This window comes from Neoarius graeffei, chromosome 15, assembly GCF_027579695.1.
Source record: "Neoarius graeffei isolate fNeoGra1 chromosome 15, fNeoGra1.pri, whole genome shotgun sequence".
NCBI classification, from domain to species: Eukaryota; Metazoa; Chordata; class Actinopteri; order Siluriformes; family Ariidae; genus Neoarius; species Neoarius graeffei.
The window spans coordinates 18,789,653-18,815,071 of NC_083583.1; the positions used below are offsets into that span (position 1 = coordinate 18,789,653).

At 42.6% G+C, this 25,419-nt stretch overlaps 1 protein-coding gene across 1 annotated transcript; it reads left to right on the forward strand.

Annotated features, from left to right (window-relative positions):
• bco1 (beta-carotene oxygenase 1) lies at positions 1-25,419 on the forward strand. The gene is made up of 11 exons (XM_060940435.1): positions 1-64; positions 203-331; positions 620-749; positions 4,194-4,341; positions 10,963-11,122; positions 11,203-11,417; positions 16,609-16,860; positions 24,496-24,601; positions 24,677-24,768; positions 24,968-25,079; positions 25,214-25,419. The coding sequence occupies exons 1-11, from the start codon at positions 1-3 to the stop codon at positions 25,417-25,419; spliced, it is 1,614 nt and encodes a 537-aa protein (XP_060796418.1).

A 25,419-nucleotide genomic window follows, 5' to 3' on the forward strand; every position in this document is an offset into this window, starting at 1 on the left:
ATGGAGTATGACTTTGGAAAAAACAAGAAGGAGCATCCTGATCCTGTAAAAGCAGAAGTCAAAGGTAAGTCAAAAGAAACTCATGATAATGTTTGTCTCCTGAAAGTTTATAATATAGATTATTTTGCTTTGTCTGTTATTTTTTTTCTTCAAAGCCTCCAAAGCAGGCATGCATGTTGAGGAAGTACCGATTTTTTTGCAGGCTCTCTTCCTGAATGGCTGCAAGGCACCCTTGTGCGAAATGGCCCAGGTCTCTTCTCAGTCGGAGAGACTTCTTATAGTCACTGGTTTGATGGAATGGCACTCTTGCACAATTTCACAATCAAACATGGTAATTACTTCATCCCTTAATTTTCATTTGAATAAACAGATGGATCCAAGGGTTAGAAATTCCTTTGCATTTTATAAGATTAGACTTATTTTTTACTTTTTGTAAAGTTTTCACCAAACCTGGAGGGCCAATTGAATAGCCTTGATCTTGAGACCAGTTAAAACTTCATCATCATCATCATAAACATATAATTCACTGTCAGCTTGGCAAGATGCCATTTTGGAATAGCATATTATTTTGGATTGGCTTGATAGCCCTGGATTTTTAATTTTGGCTTTCTTTTTGCAGGAGAGGTTACATACAGAAGTAAATATCTCAGAAGTGACACGTACAACAGCAACATGGAAGCCAACAGAATCGTAGTTTCAGAAATGGGGACCATGGCATATCCACATCCATCCAAAAACATGCTCACCAAGTAGGCATTGTAGTCCGTTTTAAAACACCAGTACACCTTGCTAGCCTGGCTTGAGCTGACAGGAGGGCTACATCACTCTTTACAACCATGGTGAGCATAAAAGCATCTCGGAAAGAACAGCATAACAAACAGAAAACTGTTGCCTGCAGTGGCTTCACGGGGTACGAACAACACCAGGTGACACCAAAATGTCTTTTATGCAGTGTTTCCAGTGGCGGCTCCAGAGATTTTTCCTTAGGGTGGCAAAGGAGGGGCATAGGTTCCAGGAGGGGGGCATAGGTTGTCGATGCAGCAGTTTATGCAAATCGTAGAAATCATTTTTACTTACGCTCAAGAAAGACTCACAATCAAGTCATCTTGTCAAATATGTATTGAGCTATTGTACCATCAAGTAAAATGGATTCAACCATCTAAACCATCTTTTCTGAAAGTATATTCACAAACAATGAATGGAACTATTCTGACCTAGCGATGTATCAAAAAATAGACAGATAGTGAACGGTTTAGATTGTGGATCTTTACTGAAGACTTCAAACTTATACAGATGTGTTCATCCTCGATTTCCGGAAAACTAAAAGAAACAAATTCAGTATATCACTAAACTGAATAGCACACAGGCGAAAATGCGAGCTAGGCTGACCTGCTAGTAATGCTAACACACAACACACAAGTTGTTTACTTTCTAAAGCCTATCACTTTACAAAACTATTAGCTTTCATTTTGTTGCCTAGCATACACAGAAAGTAAAACATAACTTACAGGTATAGCTACTACTGGAACCTAGCGAGACAGCACTCCATACGTCCAACCAATGACTGTATAGCCTACTGCATCCAACAAAAAACTAACATTTTAGAAAAACTAACGTCTCTGATTGTAATAAAAATATTGATAATAAAGATAGCTGGGCTAAAAGAATAATTGAGTACCAAAATGCATTTAACATAAAAAGGACAAGACTGTCAAGTCAAGTCAAGTTTGTTTGTATAGCGCTTTTAACAATAAACATTGTCACAAAGCAGCTTTACAGAATTTGAACGACTTAAAACATGAGCTAATTTTGTCCCTAATCTATCCCCAATGAGCAAGCCTGTGGTGACGGTGGCAAGGAAAAACTCCCTCAGATGACATGAGGAAGAAACCTCGAGAGGAACCAGACTCAAAAGGGAACCCATCCTCATTTGGGCAACAACAGACAGCATGACTATAACATTAACAGTTTTAACATGAAGACAGTTTCGTTGATGTTGTAACTCTTCACTGATGGAAACTTGAGTGCAAAACTGTTCACGACAACTGCAGTCCTAAAGTTAGCAAGTCAACTGTAGTCCTCAGCCATAAAAGCATTACTGTAAGAGTCCAGAGCGTCCTCCAGGTGTAACTTTCAACTGTCCTCATGGGGCCGTCCTCCACAGGAGTGATGCGATAAAACTCCAACCAGACACAGGGCATCAGGATGGATCAGGCAGGTCCGAGGGGCAGAAGAGGTCAGCATCTCAATCTCAGGACCAACATGTAACTCAGAGGGACAGATGGGGTGGGGGGGTGGGGAAGAGAAAACAATGTGTTTTATGCAGTACACAGTAGAAGACTGTGTTCTATCAGGTGAAAACAATTTGATCAACGTCTTTGCTCCAGCACGTTGCCTCATCAGAAGTCGAGCATTCAGAAGAATCATAACAGAAGAACGTCTCTCTCTGGGTGAAACCATTTCAAAATTCCGGGGGTGGGGTGTGAAATAACGTAAATAACGGTAGGTAGAGATGAGATGAGGGCTTAGTATCTCTGTAGATAGATAACTGAATTTCAAAAATGTGTTTTAATAAATAATTCTTTTTAAAATAGGGGGGCAACTGTGGTGGCAAGACATATTTTTACAGTGGCAACTGGCACCTTTTACCACCCCTTAAAACCGTGCCTGAGTGTTTCAGCAGAATTATTATTTTTTTTTTAAATAAAAATATCCCTGTAGTTAGTTATAACAACAAAACCATTTTTGTAAGCTCAGCGTAGATGTATCAATATCTCAACAAAGCTAAAACCCAAAGCTAAAATGTTAATTTACTTTTTGAACCCTCTAATGTGCTCCTGTCAGAGCTGTCATCATTACCCATTATTTCGTTGTTGCTGGTATTTAAGCTATATGAATAAGAATTCTGTACATTCTAGTACAGAAGGAAGTCCATGGGAGGGAGGATGACACCATGCATTACCTCACTGAGGTAACCAACCCTAGTGACACCACTGGTTGCCTGTTTTTTTCCAGGCTTCAAAAGTCCAGTTTTGGTGAGTCTGTGTCCACTGTAGCCTCAAATTCCTGCAGGCTGACAGGAATAGAATCCGATGTGGTGTTCTGCTGTAGTAGCCTGTCCACCTCAAGGTTTGATGTGTATTCTGAGATGCTTTTCTACTCAGCACAGTAGTAAAGAGTGATTATTAGCTCATCAGGCCGACAGGTGATGAGCTTATGCCATTGTGTGTTGTCTGTTGTCTGTCTGACATCATCCACATTTCACAAAAATCGCTTCTTCTCTCTCAATTCTTCACCAATTTTTATTCTTTTTGGCAGGAAGGTAGGTCTGCCTGGGGCCCATATAGCTTCTACTCAAATTTGCGTAATTGCAATTAATCATGAAGATATAGAGTAATTAAGTCCTAATGAGCAGTTTCCACATAAATCGGTTCTTCTCCCTCAGTTCTTCACCGATTTTGATTCTTTCTGGCATGAAGGTAGGGGTACCTAGGGTCCATATAACTTCTACCCAGATTTGCTTAATTACAATTATTAATGAAGTTATGGACTAATTAAGCCTTAATGAGCAGTTCAACAAAAATTGCTTCTTCTTGGTCAATTCCTCACCGTTTTGGATTCTTTCTGGCAGATAGGTAGCTATTCCTAGGGTGTATATAGCTTCTATATATAGCTTGTATAAAGTGTATATAGCTTGCAACATTTATTGCGCAAGGTGGCCCACTTTAGATCATTCCTTCTGGACTAGACGGGGACGGAGTGAGCTACGCTGTCATCGATGGTCTCGTTTGAGTTACCATAGCCTTCCTGTCAGTTTAAACCAGATTGGCCATTCTCCTGACCTCTCTCATCAACAAGGCATTTGCGCCTTCAGAACCGAGAGCCGCAATTTTTGAAAAACTCAAACCAGCCTGTCTGGGACCAACAACCATGCCATGTTCCAAGTGACTGAAATCACATTTTTCTTGATTCTTGTGTTTGATGTGAACATTAGCTGAAGCTCTTGACTTGTATCTGAGTGATTATAAGCACTGTGCTGCTGCCACATGGTTGGCTGAATGAACAAACAGGTGTACAGGTGTTCCTAATTGTGGAAAGTGGTCTGTGAATTCAATTGAATCTTTTTAGTTCAATTCAGTATGGTTAAGAACCTATGAGGAAACACTGATAAACCAATGTTTTTTCCCCCCCAGGGTGATCACCTTTCTCAATCACACTGTTCCAGATTTCACAGACAATTGTGCTGGTAACATAATAAAATACGGAAATGATTACTATGCTACATCTGAAACCAATTATATTCGCAAAATTGATCCAGTGACCTTGGAAACTCAAAACAAGGTAAAGCGGTTACTTCTCACCAGGGGTCTCATGGACTTACTTTTTTTTTTCTTTTAGCTCTATGATATTTGATAGCAATTTATTGAAACAAACTTCTGTGAAGTTGGTACCCCATATGATGAGAACATGAATAAAAGTATTTTAGTTTGTCTGGGCATCATTTGTGCATGTTTGTGCATGCAAAAAAAAAAATTTGCTCAAACAGTTTTAGAGAAATTCACTGTTAAATGTTATAATGATGTTTAAATGACCCAGGAACCCATTAACACCCAAATGGCTCCAAACATGTCTGATTCATTTGTACATCACTTGTACATACAGTATTTGTACACACAGACATATGTGCTTCATTATTTCTTAAGTTATTAAACATTATTTTCTTGACGGACATGTGACATCATTCAGGAACCTCTTTAATGAAGAACATATGTTTATTTTGTGTGCATAAATTAATAGAAATACTTTTCTTCACACTCGTTATATGGGGTGCCGAATTCAGAGGTAACAAACATAACAATTTAGTGACTAAAAGCCTGTGGAACAATTGACCATAATCTTGTAATGGACAGAATTAAAATACAGTCAGGTTAGATTATTATTTTCTGCCTGGATTAGAATTTATTTGAGGTTATTTTCAAACAAAGATTGGATGAGTAAAAATATACTTCTTCCAAACACAGATGTTGGGTACCAAGTCAAAAAAAAAAAAAAGACTACTTTTCTTTAAAACCAAGAGCTCCAGTTAAAGACCTTGGTGTAACCCTGGATTCTGGTTTATCATTTGATTCCTATGTAATTAACATCTCTATACTGCTTATTATGAGCTGAGAAACATGGCCCCAAAATAAGAAATGCCCTAACCCTACATGGCACAGTTTTGGAATGCGGCACAGTCTGGTTTTTTTTTTAAATATCTTTGAATTGCATTTTCCATACCAGAGAGGGCAAAATTCCAAAATTGTACATGCAGCAGCTTTAAGTCCTTAAAACGAATGTTAACTCCAAATCCTTCCCTTGCAAAACGTAATGTTGGTTTTCCTGAATGTAATATGTTCTCTACACATTAAAACTCATCTGCTGCTATTATCTAAGACAAAGCAAAAAACTACAATCAAGATAAAGAACTGGTGATCATGCTCAGAGGTGGACAGTAATGAAGTACATTTACTTGAGTACTGCACTTAAAGCATATACACAGAACCATGGCCTCACTTTCGTTTATAAATGCCTTGAGAACTCAAGAATGGCACAGGAATAGTTTTAAGCATTAACAATAAATCTAATATAGTAATTTTTACGATTAAAGTGATTTATATAGGTAGCCGTCTGAGTGAATGAAGAACTGACATCCGTGACGTCACAGCAAGAAGTCTATCGGTCTCATCACCATTTCCGCTATACTAAAACACAGAGCTGACTGCAACTCCGAGCCTCCATTTTGAGCTAATTTATCGTCATGCCACGTAGATGTGTTGCTGCACCTGCCAGCAACATGACAGGAGGTGGATTTATGTTGCATTCATGGCCCAAGAATATTCAAACTGCAAAGATTTGGAAGCGTTTTGCGAGAAGTTTATGGGCACATTGGGCGCCTATGAAGTGGTCTCTCCTCTGCTCTGCACATTTTACTGAGGACTCGTACGAAACCTCTGATCTGTTGAGGAACGTTGGCTATAAGCCCGTATTGAAAGAGGGTGCAGTACCAACAGTTAAAGAAAAAGAAAACTACAAGAAAAGAAAAGTATTTATTTATTTTATTATTTTTTTTAAAAAAGGAAAGTTCAGTGGGACCAGTTCTCCCGGAGTGAGCCGAGAGTTGTTGCTAAAACCCAGGATGGAACGGGATGTGACATATCGCTTGGGCAGTGACCTCCCTGCGGTTGTTGGTAAAACCGGTGACGTCCCGTTCCGTCCCGGGTTTTAGCAATTGCCTGACCAGAGCATTAATGGCGGAGTACTCCGTATGGACAAAATAGAGAATGAGTGGCCCAGCCGTAAAATTTCTAAACTGGATATTGCTGCCATCTCACCCTTACGTGGAAGAAGCAAATGAACGGAGAACTGAACAAGCAACTTAGTCAGATTGTTTCAAAACAATCGGCCACCAGATCGGCCTTCAAGAAGTGAGAACACAGATGGGTAAGCGCCGACTCTCATTTGGATATAAAATAACAAAAACAGCACGTTGTTTACCTGCATTTAGATTAATACATGTAACTTGTATTGTGTGTTTAAGTTAGCGGTATAAGATTATTTAATTTGCTTCAGAATGTGATTGTCTCAATTCATCTGATTATTTAATTAGCCTTTTACATTTTATCAGTGAAAATGCATGCATGTACATGTATGTTGCGTAAGTTATAACACCTATCCTGTTTTAATGAGAGTCAACCCACAATCAATGAAGTCAAATCAGTCTTAGTTGAGCAAGTCGGTAACAGTATTTCTTATTTTTACCATAAATGTTTATTGATATGACTTTGGTCTATAGCTGCAAAAGGCCTCGCCCTTAAAACTGGTTCCTGCTGTGACGTGACGCACTCAGGCATGGCTAGCTCAGCGGGGCAGCTCGAATGCCAACTTTGCGGTCGATTTTAACTCTCAAAAATATATATATTTTTTAATTCCCATTTATGCACCATACAAGAGTCAAGGATGGAGATACTATCCACTCAGAAACTTATTTAAAAATAAAGGTTCTGCGTATCTGCTTTAAGTACACGTTTTGAGTATCTGTACTTTACTTGAGTATTATTTTTTTGGCAACTTATGACTTTAACTTCACTACATTTGAAAGACAAATATCATACTTTTCACTCCACTACATTTCTATCAAGGTCCTCGTTACTCGTTACTATGAAGCAGCTTTGAAAGTGGATGTTTTTTTTCTTTTCTTAAACGTGATTGTTTTTTTCGCAGGTGATACTGAGACAGCCGATCAGTAATCACTAGGTGTTAGGGTTTTGCTGGGATTCGAACCTGGTTCGTTGGTGTGATGATCCAGCAAACCCCCACTAGGCCACCAGGGGAATGACTCAAATGCAGAGGCGTGAGGCGGAAGTAGAAAAAGTAACAAAAGGTTTATTTATACTATGTACACTATATACAATCCAGGGCAAAACAAAAACAAAGAGTATAATTCAAAAAGAAAAAGGCAAAAATGCAAAAGCTCAGAAGATCCACAAAACACAGTACAAAGGAAACTGGAGATAAACATAACAGCACAAAGACTCCGTGACAAGAGGACTGAACTCAGGGGTATAAATACACAAACTAATTAAGGACACAGGTGAAGATAATTAGGACTAACAGGCAATTAACAAAAAAAAAAACACAAAACACAGGAACAGTGGCGGCCTCTAGAGGCCAAAATAAATATGACACGAAAAGGAAATAACAGCGGCCTCTAGAGGCCAAAACAGTCCAAGTCCTAACACTAGGGTCATGTCACATCCATAGACTGTATAAAATCAAGTTCAGTGATTTCTCCGCAGCATTATTTGAACATGATCAGTTGATGGCAGAATGGAAGGAGGCGGTTCTTCTGGGGAATGCACACACTCATGGCCATACCTAGAACCCATGTTTCAGTTTTCTCAAAGGAATAAAGAGTCGTTTTGTTTTAAATGTTTGCTTTGCTTGCCTAAAACGGAGCACATTACGGCCTTCAAAAACTCGCCGTACAACCTGTGGAAGCATATTGAGGTATATAAATGTTTTATTCCAAGAGAAAGCTTGCAATGAAGTTGCCTGTGCTTTTAGAGCTAGCAATAATGTTGCAATAGCTATGCAGTCTGGTTAGTAAAATGACTTTGTATGGATTTGCCTGCCAAGTTGCCATCGCCTTGTCCACGGCTAACATTAACACATAGCTAGTTAACTTGGACACTGTTAGTTAGCATGTAAAAACAGAGTTACGTTAACATGAATAATGTTAACTTATCTGAAGTCCTTTCAGAAATGTTTTAGCATAATCTTGCCAAATAAACAAAATGTAGAAATCTTTCTTTTTTGAGTAATGTTAGCTACCCAATATGATTTTGAGTTTGAAAAGAGTTTGCTTGCACGACAGATGGAGCTTCACTCACTAGCTAGCTTAATATTAAACCACCATGATTCTACAGGCAGATTCATATGTCAATGAATGCATACATATGTGTGCGCATGCATGCGCGCACACACACACACACACACACACACACACACACACACAAGAGAGACCTGTGAGATGGACAGTATTGTACTAGTCAGTCACAACAAATTGTTGGAATGTTTTGCTTTGATGTCAGATGATGGTCTTGCATTTTTTTTGTCTTGCTTAAAGCAGTGTTGCTGTTGGGCAGTTATTAAGCTCGAGGTATGGACCTGGGTTTTAATCAGGTTGGATTGTCATTTTTATTTTCTGACCAAGCTGCATTTACAGCTATTCCACTGTCTTCATGATTTGCATACAGTGGTGCTTGAAAGTTTGTGAACCCTTTAGAATTTTCTATATTTCTGCATAAATATGACCTAAAACATCATCAGATTTTCACACAAGTCCTAAAAGTAGATAAAGAGAACCCAGTTAAACAAATGAGACAAAAATATTATACTTGCTCATTTATTTATTGAGGAAAATGATCCAATATTACATATCTGTGAATGGCAAAAGTATGTGAACCTCGAGGATTAGCAGTTAATTTGAAGCTGAAATTAGAGTCAGGTGTTTTCAATCAATGGGATGACAATCAGGTGCAAGTGGGCACCCTGTTTTATTTAAAGAATAGGGCTCTATCAAAGTCTGATCTTCACAACGCATGTTTGTGGAAGTGTATCATGGCACAAACAAAGGAGATTTCTGAGGACCTCAGAAAAAGCGTTGTTGATGCTCATCAGGCTGGAAAAGGTTACAAATCCATCTCTAAAGAGTTTGGATTCCACCAATCCACAGTCAGACAGGTTGCGTACAAATGGAGGAAATTCAAGACCATCATTACCCTCCCCAGGAGTGGTCGACCAACAATGATCACTCCAAGAGCAAGCTGTGTAATAGTCGGCGAAGTCACAAAGGGCCCCAGAGTAACTTCTAAGCAACTGAAGGCCTCTATCACATTGGCTAATGTTAATGTTCATGAGTCCACCATCAGGAGAACACAGAACAACAATGGTGTGCATGGCAGGGTTGCAAGGAGAAAGCCACTGCTCTCCAAAAAGAACATTGCTGCTCGTCTACAGTTTGCTAAAGATCATGTGGACAAGCCAGAAGGCTATTGGAAAAATGTTTTGTGGATGGATGAGACCAAAATAGAACTTTTTGATTTAAATGAGAAGCGTTATGTTTGGAGAAAGGAAAGCACTGCATTCCAGCATAAGAACCTTATCCCATCTGTGAAACATGGTGGTGGTAGTATCATGGTTTGGGCCTGTTTTGCTGCATTTGGACCAGGACAGCTTGCCATCATTGATGGAACAATGAATTCTGAATTATACCAGCGAATTCTTAAGGAAAATGCCAGGAAATCCATCCATGAACTGAATCTCAAGAGAAGGTGGGTCACACAGCAAGACAACGACCCTAAGCACACAAGTCGTTCTACCAAAGAATGGTTAAAGAAGAATAAAGTTAATGTTTTGGAATGGCCAAGTCAAAGTCCTGACCTTAATCCAATCGAAATGTTGTGGAAGGACCTGAAGCAAGCAGTTCATGTGAGGAAACCCACCAACATCCCAGAGTTGAAGCTGTTCTGTACGGAGGAATGGGCTAAAATTCCTCCAAGCCAGTGTGAAGCACTGATCAACAGTTACCAGAAACATTTAGTTGCAGTTATTGCTGCACAAGGGGGTCACACCAGATACTGAAAGCAAAGGTTCACATACTTTTGCCACTCACAGATATGTAATATTGGATCATTTTCCTCAATAAATAAATGACCAAGTATAATATTTTTGTCCCATTTGTTTAACTGGGTTCTCTTTATCTACTTTTAGTACTTGTGTGAAAATCTGATGATGTTTTAGGTCATATTTAGGCAGAAATATAGAAAATTCTGAAGGGTTCACAAACTTTCAAGCGCCACTGTACATACAGACCCAAGCTGTGTCAGAACACTACCATGCTGCTTTGTGGGGGTGGGGGAGGAGTGTTGCAAAATTTTAAAAATAAAAATAAAAATGACAGCGGCTCTATTTTTTGTCAATTCAGTTGTGTTTCATTTTGTAACATTCTACCAGGCATTTATTCTACAGGTTCTACAAGCTAGTCAGTAAATCCAGTTGGTTGCTTCAGAGACATTAGGTTTTGTAAGTGTTGTGGCAATAATACAAAAATGCGTTGACAGTAAATGTACTTTTAATACTTAAGTATTTTTAAAAGCAAGTACTTCAGTACTTTAACTTCAGTAAAAATTTGACTGTACAACTTTCACTTGTATCAGAGTAACATTTGACCAGTGGGATCAATGCTTTGACTTAAGTAATGAAGTTGGGTACTTTGTCCACCTCTGATCATGCTAGACTTGAGTTAATCTTTACCATTTGTACATGTTAGTCTGCTTCCTCATAAGTGTTTTTGACCATTTAAATAACATGGATATTCTTTTTATGCAGACTCTCAAACATGTTATTATTCCTTTTGTTCAGGTGGACTATAAGAGATACATTGCTGTAAACCTTGTTCTATCTCACCCACACTATGATAAAGAAGGAAACAGCTACAACATGGGAACATCAATTGCAGACAAGGGCAAGACTAAATTTGTGATATTTAAAGTTCCTTCCTTGCAACAAGGCAAAATTCAAGGTGCTCATCGTTATCTGATGTTTATCTGTTTATTGTTTGCCACCTATATAACCCACTGTCCTTGTACTTTTTTTTATCAGGTACTTATTGGACTCCAGCCTTGAAGAATGTTGAGATCATAGCCACAGTTCCTTGCTGCTCCCTCCTCACCCCGAATTATTATCATAGCTTTGGCATGACAGACAACTATTTCGTATTTATTGAACAACCCTTAAAGCTGGACATTGTCAAAATGGCCACTGCTTACATGAGGGGGGTGAGCTGGGCTAGCTGCATGAAATTCCAGACTGAGGAAGTAAGTGTTACTTCAGATGCTTGTTAATGGGTGAATATTTTTGGGCCTTATACAGAGTTGAGTTACATGGACAGCACGGTGGTGCAGTGGTTAGCACTGTTGCCTCACAGCAAGAAAGGTCTGGGTTTGAGCCTAGTGGCTGGCGGGGACCTTTCTATGTGGAGTTTGCATGTTCTCCCTGTGTCTGTGTGGGTTTCCTCCAGGTGCTCTGGTTTCCCCCACAGTTCAAAGACATGCAGGTTAGGCTAATTGGTGACTCTAAATTGACTGTGGGTGTGAATGGTTGTTTGTCTCTATGTGTCGGCCCTGCGATGACCTGGCGACTTGTCCAGGGTGTACCCCACCTCTCGCCCATAGTCAGCTGGGATAGGCTCCAGTTTGCCCGCAACCCTGTACAGGATAAGCGATTACGGATAATGGATGGATGGTTCAGAGTTGAGTTACATGTACAGAGTGATGACTTAATAAGTTGGTATTCAGACCTCAGATGTAAGTACAGACTTAACCTTTTAAGCCCTAAGGTGTAGAGGTGTGGCTCACCTAGACAGACACACCCAAAATTAATCAAAAATAGTGCCACAATTATCAGGTCAATATACATTATTTTGGTCTGTTTGGATATGTAAGAGCTGAGAGAATATATTTCCAGTGTCAGTAACATTGGGACTGTTAGTGTACCTGAGTAAACTGTGATAAACCAAAGGATAACATCATGATAGCAATGGGCCCATGGAGAGAGATGGCACTTTTTTCATTCAGCAACACAGTGACTACAGCTGGACCAAAAAAACCCCCCCCAAAATCCACAAAAAACAAAACAGACAAAAAAAACCATATAAATACCATAAAGTATGTACATACATACAACCAAATTTTTATTGAACTTACGAAAACAGGGTGGCACGGTGGTGTAGTGGTTAGCACTGTCACCTCACAGCAAGAAGGTTCTGGGTTTGAGCCCAGTGGCCGACAGGGGCCTTTCTGTGTGGAGTTTGCATGTTCTCCCCGTATCTGCATGGGTTTCCTCCGGGTGCTCCAGTTTCCCCCTGTGGCAGTTCGTGTAAATGGGTGGAGCACAGAAGGATGGCAGGACAGAACTGAGCATACAAAAACTCTCTTTATTCAGCTTTTCAGCTGTAAATACACACACACAGACACACGCACACACATTAGCTGTCTGGTTATGGAGAGAGTCCCTCTGCTCTCACTCTCTCTCCTTAAGAAGGGCACGGTCACTGGGAAGACACACAAACATCAATTAACAACAGGTGAAATGATTCTGCCACTTAACTTCCCTGACTCCGCCCTCCTGTCACAGACCGATGCTAGACCACGCCCCCGCTGCCACATACCCCCACCGCCCGACTCAGGCCGGGCAGCCGTCCGGCCCGCAGCCGACTCCCCCCCCCCCCTTGACGGGAGAGGAAGTCCGCCACGACCATCTGCGCCCCCGGCCTGTGGATCACCTTGAAGTTAAAGGGTTGGAGTGCCAGATACCAACGGGTGATCCGCGCATTGGCATCCTTCATGCGGTGGAGCCACTGGAGGGGCACGTGGTCCGAACAGAGGGTGAAAGGGCGTCCCAGCAGGTAGTACCGGAGGGCGAGGACCGCCCACCTGATTGCCAGGCACTCCTTTTCGATGGTACTGTAGCGCCCCTCACGCACCGACAGCTTGCGGCTAATGTACAAGACAGGGCGATCCTCCCCCTCCACCTGCTGGGACAAAACGGCCCCCAGCCCTCTGTCCGACGCATCCGTCTGCAACATAAAAGGGAGAGAAAAGTCAGGGGAGTGTAAAAGTGGCCCCCCACACAGTGCAGCCTTAACCTTAGAAAAAGCCCGCTGGCATTGCTCCGTCCACTGGACCGGATCTGGTGCCCCCTTTTTAGTCAGATCAGTCAGCGGGCTGGTAACGTCTGAATAATTAGGTATAAACCTACGATAATAGCCAGCCAGCCCCAGGAACTGTCTCACCCCCTTTTTGGTCTTGGGCCTCGGGCAGGCCGCAATTGCTGCAGTCTTGTTAATTTGGGGACGCACCTGCCCGTTGCCCAAGTGGAAGCCCAGATACCGTACTTCCACCCGCCCAATCGCACACTTCTTCGGGTTGGCCGTGAGACCCGCCCGCCTCAGCGACCTAAGGACGGCCCTCAGGTGTTGTAGGTGCCGCGGCCAGTCATTACTATAAATAATGATATCATCCAAGTACGCGGCCGCATAGGTGGCGTGGGGGCGGAGGACCCTGTCCATCAGCCGCTGAAACGTAGCAGGCGCCCCAAACAGCCCAAAAGGAAGTGTGACGAATTGGTGTAAGCCGAACGGTGTGGAAAAGGCCGTTTTTTCACGGGATAATGGGGTCAAGGGGATCTGCCAATAACCCTTTGTTAAATCCAGTGTCGAGTAAAAACGAGCCGTGCCTAGCCGATCGAGCAACTCATCAATACGAGGCATTGGGTACGCATCGAATTTAGACACCGCGTTGACTTTTCTATAGTCCACACAGAACCGGACCGACCCGTCGGCCTTGGGTACCAAGACCACCGGGCTGCTCCAGTCACTGTGGGACTCCTCGACGATGCCCATTTCGAGCATGGCCTCGAGTTCTTCCCGAACCACCTTTTTCTTGTGTTCGGGTAACCTGTAAGGGCGGCTACGCACTACCACCCCCGGGGGCGTCTCAATGTGGTGCTCTATGAGGTTAGTGCGGCCGGGCAGGGGTGAGAACACGTCCGAAAACTCGGTCTGCAACTGGGCAACCTCCGCGAGTTGGGTCGGGGAGAGGTGGTCTCCACAGGGGACCGGAGAGGGACGTGATGCTAATGTTCCTTTTTGAACCTCCGGCCCCAGCTCCGCCTTCTCTGGAACCACCGACACCAACACCACGGGGACCTCCTCGTTCCAGAGTTTGAGTAGGTTGAGGTAGTAAATCTGTAGCGCCCCACCCCTGTCCGTTCGTTTCACCTCATAGTCGACGTCCCCGACTCGCCGTGTGACCTCAGAGGGTCCTTGCCACTTGGCGACTAATTTAGAGCTCGATGTGGGCAACAGTACGAGTACTTTCTCTCCCGGTGCAAACTCTCTAAGGCGCGTACCCTTGTCGTACAGGCGGGTTTGCCGTTCTTGGGCCTGCCGCAAATTCTCCTGGGTTAGTTGTGTGAGTGTGTGGAGTTTTGCGCGCAGGTCAATAACGTATTGAATTTCATTTTTGCTTGGTGAAATCCCTCCTCCCAATTTTCTCGCAGCACATCTAAAATGCCGCGCGGCTTACGCCCATATAATAATTCAAACGGGGAGAACCCCGTGGAGGCTTGGGGAACTTCTCGCACTGCAAAGAGCAAGGGTTCGAGCCATTTATCCCAGTTACGCGCGTCCTCGCTTACAAATTTCTTAATTATGTTTTTAAGGGTGCGATTAAACCGTTCCACTAAGCCGTCCGTTTGTGGGTGATAAACGCTGGTGCGGATCGGCTTAATACCTAATAACCCATACAGTTCCTTCAGTGTTCGTGACATAAACGAGGTGCCTTGATCAGTCAGAATCTCTTTCTGTTGCGCCAGCACCAGGGCCTCGAACCGTTGTTCTTGCTCCTTTCGGAGGGCGAGCAGCCCCTGGTGCTGGCTCTGTTGGGCCGTGGCGAAGGCGTGGATCAGGTCGGCGAAGGTGGAGGACTCCATGGGGCTGTTGTCTTCTGTGCTCATTCCCGGGTTTCGGCACCACTGTGGCAGTTCGTGTAAATGGGTGGAGCACAGAAGGACGGCAGGACAGAACTGAGCATACAAAAACTCTCTTTATTCAGCTTTTCAGCTGTAAATACACACACACAGACACGCACACACATTAGCTGTCTGGTTATGGAGAGAGTCCCTCTGCTCTCACTCTCTCTCCTTAAGAAGGGCACGGTCACTGGGAAGACACACAAACATCAATTAACAACAGGTGAAATGATTCTGCCACTTAACTTCCCCGACTCCGCCCTCCTGTCACAGACCGATGCTAGACCATGCCCCCGCTGCCACACCCCCATAGTTGAAAGACATGCAGGTTAGGTTAAGTGGTGGCTCCAAATTGACTGTGAGTGTGAATGGTTGTTTGTCTCTATGTGTCAGCCCTGCGATGACCTGGCAACTTGTCCAGGGTGTACCCTGCCTCTCGCCCATAGTCAGCTAGGACTCCAGCTCGCCCGCAACCCTGCACAGGATAAGCGGTTACAGATAATGGAAACAGCATATTTTAAAACTTCTTACCAAAAGTCAATTATAGTAGCATTCTATTGGACCCGGTATCAGGTCCGTTGGGTTGAAAGAAATTTTAAGAGTTATTCAGACAGTTGTACAAGAGTTAAGCACATGGGGTGAATTTGTTTTGCCAAAACCAGATGTGTCCCATTTACTCAAGACTCTAATTTGAACTTAAGCTGAAGTATCCATCCAGCCATCCATTATCTGTAGCTGCTTATCCTGTACAGGGTACAACCAAGCTGGAGCCTATCCCAGCTGACTATGGGCGAGAAGCAGGGTACACTCTTGACAAGTTGCCAGGTCATCGCAGGACTAACACAGAGATAAACAACCATTCACACCTATGGTCAATTTAGAGCCACCAATTAACCTAACCTGCATGTCTTTGGACTGTAGGGGAAACCGGACCACCCGGAGGAAACCCACCCAGACACAGGGAGAACATGCAAACTCCACACAGAAAGGTCCAGCTGGGCTCGAACCCAGGACCTTCTTGCTGTGAGGTGACAGTGCTAACCACTCCACCACCGTGCCACCCCTTAAGCTGAAGTATTTGCATGATAGTGACTCAAGCCAGTAGCAGTATTAAGTCCAGCACCAGTTCCTGACAGTTTGCTGTAACCACAATATTAATCTGAAATGTATGTTTTAGACTGTTAATCCATTCATCCATCCAATAATTTGTACATACAGTGACCAGATTTCAAAAAAATCTCCTGACTGTGTAATGATCTAGATGCTACTGAAAAACCTGTCTCAGATGGTTCTGCTCAGGAAAAATCTGACAACCTCACAGGTGATTGGTAAAATCTGAATGGTGCACCCATTAAAACAAAACAAAAAACATTCAGCTGCATAACCTGTCTCTAAATGCATATATCTTGATGTTGAACTGTTGGACTTAAGTTGCCGACTCTGAATATTATCCTCAGTGCATTTTCATTTCTGCAGCAGGCCCTAATTCACCTCATTGACCGACACACAAAGAAAGAAGTTGACGTGAAATACTACACAGACACAATGGTGGTATACCATCACGTCAACGCTTTTGAAGAGGATGGACATGTGATAGTTGATGTGATTGCTTATGATGATAACAGCCTATATGACACATTCTACCTGGACAAGCTGAAAGAACAACCTGCAAGCAGTACTACTATCATGCCAAAGTACAAACGGTTTGTGCTGCCAATTAATGACAAGGTACTTTAGTTTTGGCACTCCTGTTTTCTTCATCTTGCATATCAATATTCATAATCAAGTCATAGTTATTGACACACTGATGTATTTTTACTTTGGTTAACAGTTTGGATAGTGATATCAGTGTTATTGAGCCTTTGCTTCGTCTCTACAGAGCGCATCTTAAGAAAGCAATGCAGCAGTGCTGCAGCCCTTTAGTTTTAGTCTGTCCAGTTTCTTCCCTCAGTATCTGTATGCTCTGTTAGAACAGATCAACTTCTAAAGCTTTCATGCTAACACTGTACTGTTATTTTACCCTCATCTCATAAAGCACTAACTTAGTCGAGTCACTGCTGTAAGTCGGTGCAATTGCAACATATAGCTGCATTTCATTCTGAATTCAACTTTGAATCCAACATTTGCACAAATATTTATTCTATTTAAAGAGGTACTGAACACTTAAATGTGTTTCTTGAGCTGTAAACTAAATTATATGAATGTGCTGTGATGAAACATCAAAGTTGGTGTTAATAATAACAAAATACAATTTTTACCAAAATCTGCAATTTATGAGTTGAAAATTGCTCAGAACGCCATCTACTAGTTACAATCTTCTTGAATCTTGCAAGGCCAATGCTGACATAGAATCAACTGTTTGGTACTTCTCTATGTCATGAAAAAAAAAAAAAAAAAAAATATATATATATATATATATATATATATATATATATATATATATATATATATATATATATATATACACAGTGGTGCTTGAAAGTTTGTGAACCCTTTAGAATTTTCTATATTTCTGCATAAATATGACCTGAAACATCATCAGATTTTCACACAAGTCGTAAAAATAGATAAAGAGAACCCAGTTAAAAAAATGAGACAAAAATATTATACTTGGTCATTTATTTATTGGGGGCGGCACGGTGGTGTAGTGGTTAGCGCTGCCGCCTCACAGCAAGAAGGTCCGCGTGGGTTTCCTCCGGGTGCTCCAGTTTCCCCCACAGTCCAAAGACATGCAGGTTAGGTTAACTGGTGACTCTAAATTGACCGTAGGTGTGAATGTGAGTGTGAATGGTTGTCTGTGTCTATGTGTCAGCCCTGTGATGACCTGGCGACTTGTCCAGGGTGTACCCCGCCTTTCGCCCGTAGTCAGCTGGGATAGGCTCCAGCTTGCCTGCAACCCTGTCAAATGATAAAGCGGCTAGAGATAATGAGATGAGATGAGATTTATTTATTGAGGAAAATGATCCAATATTACATATCTGTGAATGGCAAAAGTATGTGAACCTTTGCTTTCAGTATCTGGTGTGACCCCCTTGTGCAGCAATAACTGCAACTAATTGTTTCCTGTAACTGTTGATCAGTCCTGCACACCGGCTTGGAGGAATTTTAGCCCATTCCTCCACACAGAACAGCTTCAACTCTGGGATGTTGGTGGGTTTCCTCACATGAACTGCTCACTTCAGGTCCTTCCACAACATTTCGATTGGATTAAGGTCAGGACTTTGTCTTGGCCATTCCAAAACATTAACATTATTCTTCTTTAACCATTCTTTGGTAGAAGGACTTGTGTGCTTAGGGCCGTTGTCTTGCTGCATGACCCACCTTCTCTTGAGATTCAGTTCATGGACAGATGTCCTGACATTTTCCTTTAGAATTTGCTAGTATAATTCAGAATTCATTGTTTCATCAATGATGGCAAGCCGTCCTGGCCAAGATGCAGCAAAACAGGCCCAATCCATGATACTACCACCACCATGTTTCACAGATGGGATAAGGTTCTTATGCTGGAATGCAATGTTTTCCTTTCTCCAAACATAACGCTTTTCATTTAAACCAAAAAGTTCTATTTTGGTCTCATTCGTCCACAAAACATTTTTCCAATAGCCTTCTGGCTTGTCCACGTGATCTTTAGCGAACTGCAGGTGAGCAGCAATGTTCTTTTTGGAGAGCAGTGGCTTTCTCCTTGCAACCCTGCCATGCACGCCATTGTTGTTCAGTGTTCTCCTGATGGTGGACTCATGAACATTAACATTAGCCAATGTGAGTGAGGCCTTCAGTTGCTTAGAAGTTACCCTGGGGTCCTTTGTGACCTTGCCGACTATTACACGCCTTGCTCTTGGAGTGATCTTTGTTGGTCGACCACTCCTGGGGAGGGTAACAATGGTCTTGAATTTCCTCCATTTGTACACAACCTGTCTGACTGTGGATTGGTGGAGTCCAAACTCTTTAGAGATGCTTTTGTAACATTTTCCAGCCCGATGAGCATCAGCAGTGCTTTTTCTGAGGTTCTCAGAAATCTCCTTTGTTTGTGCCATCAGACACTTCCACAAACATGTGTTGTGAAGATCAGACTTTGATAGATCCCTGTTCTTTAAATAAATTTGGGTGCCCACTCACACCTGATTGTCATCCCATTGATTGAAAACACCTGACTCTAATTTCACCTTCAAATTAACTGCTAATCCTAGAGGTTCACATACTTTTGCCACTCACAGATATGTAATATTGGATCTCATCTCATCTCATTATCTCTAGCCGCTTTATCCTTCTACAGGGTCGCAGGCAAGCTGGAGCCTCTCCCAGCTGACTACGGGCGAAAGGCGGGGTACACCCTGGACAAGTCGCCAGGTCATCACAGGGCTGACACATAGACACAGACAACCATTCACACTCACATTCACACCTACGGTCAATTTAGAGTCACCAGTTAACCTAACCTGCATGTCTTTGGACTGTGGGGGAAACCGGAGCACCCGGAGGAAACCCACGCGGACACGGGGAGAACATGCAAACTCCACACAGAAAGGCCCTCGCCGGACCCGGGGTTCGAACCCAGGACCTTCTTGCTGTGAGGCGACAGCGCTAACCACTACACCACCGTGCCGCCTAATATTGGATCATTTTCTTCAATAAATAAATGACCAAGTATCATATTTTTGTCTCATTTGTTTAACTGAGTTCTCTTTATCTACTTTTAGGACTTGTGTGAAAATCTGATTATGTTTTATGTCATATTTATGCAGAAATATAGAAAATTCTAAAGGGTTCACAAACTTTCAAGCACCACTGTATATACTCCCGCCTCTTGATCGGGAGATCGGGAGTTCTACTCACAGTCAGGTCATACCGAAGACCATCAAAAAAAATGGTGCCTACTGCCATCTGGCAAGGCACGCTGCAATACAGATGCAAGTGGGGAGTCAAACTCTCACGGTTACCAGTGGATTAGCCCCCCACTGTAACCTTAGCTATGTAATATATAGGCGAGAGGCCGAGGGCTACGAAACGGAGATCGGCACTGCCAAACGCGCCATCTATGGTGCGGGAAGGACTTTGACTTTTTTATATATATATATATATAAAACACCCCGATTCCAAAAAAGTTGGGACAAAGTACAAATTGTAAATAAAAACTGAATGCAATAATTTACAAATCTCAAAAACTGATATTGTATTCACAATAGAACATAGACAACATATCAAATGTCAAAAGTGAGACATTTTGAAATTTCATGCCAAATATTGGCTAATTTGAAATTTCATGACAACAACACATCTCAAAAAAGTTGGGACAGGGGCAATAAGAGGCTGGAAAAGTTATAGGCACAAAAAAGGAACAGCTGGAGGACCAAATTGCAACTCATTAGGTCAATTGGCAATAGGTCATTAACATGACTGGGTATAAAAAGAGCATCTTGGAGTAGCAGCAGCTCTCAGAAGTAAAGATGGGAAGAGGATCACCAATCCCCCTAATTCTGCGCCGACAAATAGTGGAGCAATATCAGAAAGGAGTTCGACAGTGTAAAATTGCAAAGAGTTTGAACATATCATCATCTATAGTGCATAACATCATCAAAAGATTCAGAGAATCTGGAAGAATCTCTGTGCGTAAGGGTCAAGGCCGGAAAAACATACTGGGTGCCCGTCATCTTCAGGCCCTTAGACGGCACTGCATCACATACAGGCATGCTTCTGTATTGGAAATCACAAAATGGGCTCAGGAATATTTCCAGAGAACATTATCTGTGAACACAATTCACCATGCCATCCGCTGTTGCCAGCTAAAACTCTATAGTTCAAAGAAGAAGCCGTATCTAAACATGATCCAGAAGCGCAGACGTCTTCTCTGGGCCAAGGCTTATTTAAAATGGACTGTGGCAAAGTGGAAAACTGTTCTGTGGTCAGACGAATCAAAATTTGAAGTTCTTTATGGAAATCAGGGACGCCGTGTCATTTGGACTAAAGAGGAGAAGGACGACCCAAGTTGTTATCAGCGCTCAGTTCAGAAGTCTGCATCTCTGATGGTATGGGGTTGCATTAGTGCGTGTGGCATGGGCAGCTTACATATCTGGAAAGACACCATCAATGCTGAAAGGTATATCCAGGTTCTAGAGCAACATACTGTATGCTCCCATCCAGACGACGTCTCTTTCAGGGAAGGCCTTACATTTTCCAACATGACAATGCCAAACCACATACTGCATCAATTACAGCATCATGGCTGCGTAGAAGAAGGGTCCGGGTACTGAACTGGCCAGCCTGCAGTCCAGATCTTTCACCCATAGAAAACATTTGGTGCATCATAAAACGGAAGATACGACAAAAAAGACCTAAGACAGTTGAGCAACTAGAATCCTACATTAGACAAGAATGGGTTAACATTCCTATCCCTAAACTTGCGCAACTTGTCTCCTCAGTCCCCAGACGTTTACAGACTGTTGTAAAGAGAAAAGGGGATGTCTCACAGTGGTAAACATGGCCTTGTCCCAACTTTTTTGAGATGTGTTTTTGTCATGAAATTTAAAATCACCTAATTTTTCTCTTTAAATGATACATTTTCTCAGTTTAAACATTTAATATGTCATCTATGTTCTATTCTGAATAAAATATGGAATTTTGAAACTTCCACATCATTGTATTCCGTTTTTATTTACAATTTGTACTTTGTCCCAACTTTTTTGGAATCGGGGTTGTATATAAACACACACAGTTGTAAGCAGCTACAGACAATGGATGGATATATACAGTTGTGGTCAGAAGTTTACATACAGTGACATGAATGTCATCTTGGATATGAATGTCATGAATGTCAGTGGACACTGGTAGTGAAGGAAGCCGTCAAGCTGAAGAAAGAGGCCTTTTGGGCTTGGTTGGCCTAGGGGTCCCTTGAGGCACCAGGCAGGTACCGAGAGGCCAGAAGGGCTGCAGCTTCAGCAGTTGCTGAAGCAAAAACCCAGGTAGGGGAGGAGTTTGGAGAGGCCATGGAGAAGGATTTTCAGTTGGTCTCAAGGAAGTTTTGGCAAACCTTTCTGCGACTCAGGAAAGGGAAGCAGGGCTTGCCTCAGGCTGTATGCAGCCGGGGAGGAGAACTGCTGACCCGAACTGGGGATATTGTCGGGTGGTGGAAGGAGCACTTTGAGGAACTCCTGAACCTGTCCTACACGTCCTCCATGGAGGAGATGGAGTCTGAGGACTCAGAGGAAGCTTCATCCATATCTCTGACAGAGGTCACTGAGGCAGTCAAGAAGCTCCTCAGTGGCAAGGCGCCAGGGGTGGATGAGATTCGCCCTGAGATGCTGAAGGCTCCGGACATTGTTGAGCTGTCTTGGATGACATGCCTCTTCAATGTTGCATGGAGGTCAGGTCAGGTACAGTGCTTGTGGAGTGGCAGACCAGGGTGGTGGTTCCTCTTTTCAAAAAGGGTGACCGGAGAGTGTGCTCCAATTATAGGGGTATCACACTGCTCAGCCTCCCTGGGAAAGTTTATTCCAGGGTGCTGGAAAGGAAGCTCCAACAATTGTTGAACCTCAAATTCAGGAGAAGCAATGCAGATTCCGTCCTGGCCATGGAACAGTGGACCAGCTCTTTACCCTGGCAGGGTTGTTGGGGGGTTCATGGGAGTATGAGCAGCCAGTCTACATGTGTTTTGTAGATTTGGAAAAGGCTTACAATTATGTACCCTGGGGACTCTTGTGGGGGGCACTGCGGGAGTATGGGGCATCGGGGCCCTACGAGCCATCCGATCCTTGTACAACCAAAGTAAGAGCTGCGTCCGAATTTTCGGCACAAAGTCAAACAAGTTTCCAGTGGGCGTTGGACTCTGCCAAGGCTGTCCCTTGTCACCGATCCTGTTTGTGATATTCATGGATGGGATCTCAAGGCACAGCCGGGGTGAGGAGGGCGTCTGGTTTGGGAACCTCAGAATTGCATCTCTGCTTTTTGCAGATGATGTGGTTCTGTTGGCTTCTTCAAAGCAAGACATTCAGCAAGCACTGGAACAGTTTGCAGCCGAGAGTGAAGCAGCTGGGATGAGAGTCAGCACCTCCAAGTCTGAGGCCATAGTTCTCTGCCGGAAAACAGTGGAGTGCTCCCTCCAGGTTGGGAGTGAGTTGCTGCCCCAAGTGAAGGAGCTCAAGTATCTCAGGGTTTTGTTCATGAGTGATTTTATTTATATAATTCAAAGTTATGCCATGGGTGAAGTTAGACTCAGAGGTGTGGGTGAAGTTACACTTTAAATATTTTTTAGGAGATAAGTGAAGCCACACTGGCAAGTGGCCTAGTGGTTAGTATGTCTGCCTCTCGATTGAGAGATCGTGAGTTCTACTCACAGTCAGGTCATACCAAAGACCATCCAAAAAATGGTGCCTGCTGCCATCTGGCAAGGCACGCTGCAATACAGATGAGATAAGTGAAGCCTGAGAATTTCCTTTACATTTAAAGGAGATACGCAAAACCTTTATTTTTAAATACATTTCCGAGTGGATAGTATCTCCATCCTTGACTCTTGTATGCTGCATAATTGGGAATAAAAAATATATTTTTGAGAGTTAAAATCATCCAAGAAATCTGACAACTGGTCCACTCATTCTCCATTTTCTCCATACTGAGTACTCCGCCATTACTGCTCGGCTCACACTCCGGGAGAACTGGTGCAACTGAACTTTCTTTCCTTTTCTTGTACTTTTCTTTTCCTTTAATTGTTGGTACTGCACCCTCTTTCAATACAGGCTTATAGCCAACACTCCTCAATAGATCAAAGGTTTTGTACGAGTCCTCAGTAAAATGTGCAGAGCAGAGGAGAGACCACTTCGTAGGTGCCCAATCCGTGACTTTCTCACAAAACGCATCCAAATCTTTGCAGTTTGAACATTCTTGGGCCATGAATGCAACATAAATCCACCTTCTGTCATGTTGCTGCACTGGCCAGCAACACATCTACGTGGCATGGCAATAAATTAGCTCAAAATGGAGGATCGGAGTTGCAGTCAACTCTGTGTTTTCGTATAGCGGAAATGGCGATGAGACCGATAGCCTTCCCGCTGTGACGTCACAGATGTCAAAATCATTCACTCAGACCGCTACCTATATGAATCACTTTAATCATAAAAATTACCACATTAGATTAATGCTTAAAACTATTCCTGTGCCATTCTTGAGGTCTTAAGGCATTTATAAACAAAAAGTGAGGCCATGGTTCTGCGTATCTCCTTTAAGATTGTTCACATTTTTGTCTCCTATTAAGCTCCATTGTAATTGTGCTAGCAATGCGCCCCTTTTTATCTTTCAACATAAACATATTTAGTGTTTCAGGGTGGAGTTTTCTTTTAACACTGAAGCTGTAACATTGATCCATTTTATCCAAAGTGTGCTGAAAAAGGAGAAAACCTGATCAAGTTGAAATACACAACAGCGACTGCTGTGAAAGAAAAAGAAGGAAAGCTATTCTGCCAGCCAGAGGTTATTAGTGAAGGTAACTCGCCAGTATTATTACAACAATTCATGCAGCTCTGCACTGTAACATTGACTGATTTTGTTTGGAAACCAGGTATTGAAGTTCCCAGAATCAATTACAACTACAATGGACAGAAGCACAGATATGCATATATGACCAAGGCGAGGACTGTATTCACGACAAAGGTGAATATAGACTTTTAATAATGTAATCAAATTTTCATCTCATCTCATCTCATTATCTCTAGCTGCTTTATCCTGTTCTACAGGGTCGCAGGCAAGCTGGAGCCTATCCCAGCTGACTACGGGTGAAAGGCAAATTTATCATTAAAAAATGTCTTTTTGGATTGTATCACTATAAAATATGGTGAAATTGTTGTTTCAGATTATCAAGTTGGATGTTGAAACAAAGCTGCAGGTTGAATGGAGTGCAGAGAACTGCAGGCTTACTGAGCCTGTGTTTGTTCCCCGACCTAGTGCAAGTGAAGAGGATGATGGTGAGCTGTTTAAGAATCCTGACTTTTCATGTTCTTGTTAGTATTCTATGTAGCAGGCATTGAGTAGTTATCATATTGTAAACTTATTGGTCATGAGTTTTAATGACTTGTCCTTGTCTGCTTGTTATGTTTAGGTGTAGTCCTCATGTCAGTCATAAATGGTAATCCTGGTGAGTCTGACTTCCTTCTAGTACTTGATGGGAAGTCATTCCAAGAAATAGCACGGGCTAGCGTGAACGTAGAGCTACATATAGACATGCATGGCTTCTTTATACCACAACAAGATCTGGAACATCCACCTGCTGATGGCACAGCTAAAGAATCTTCAACTGACTGTTGA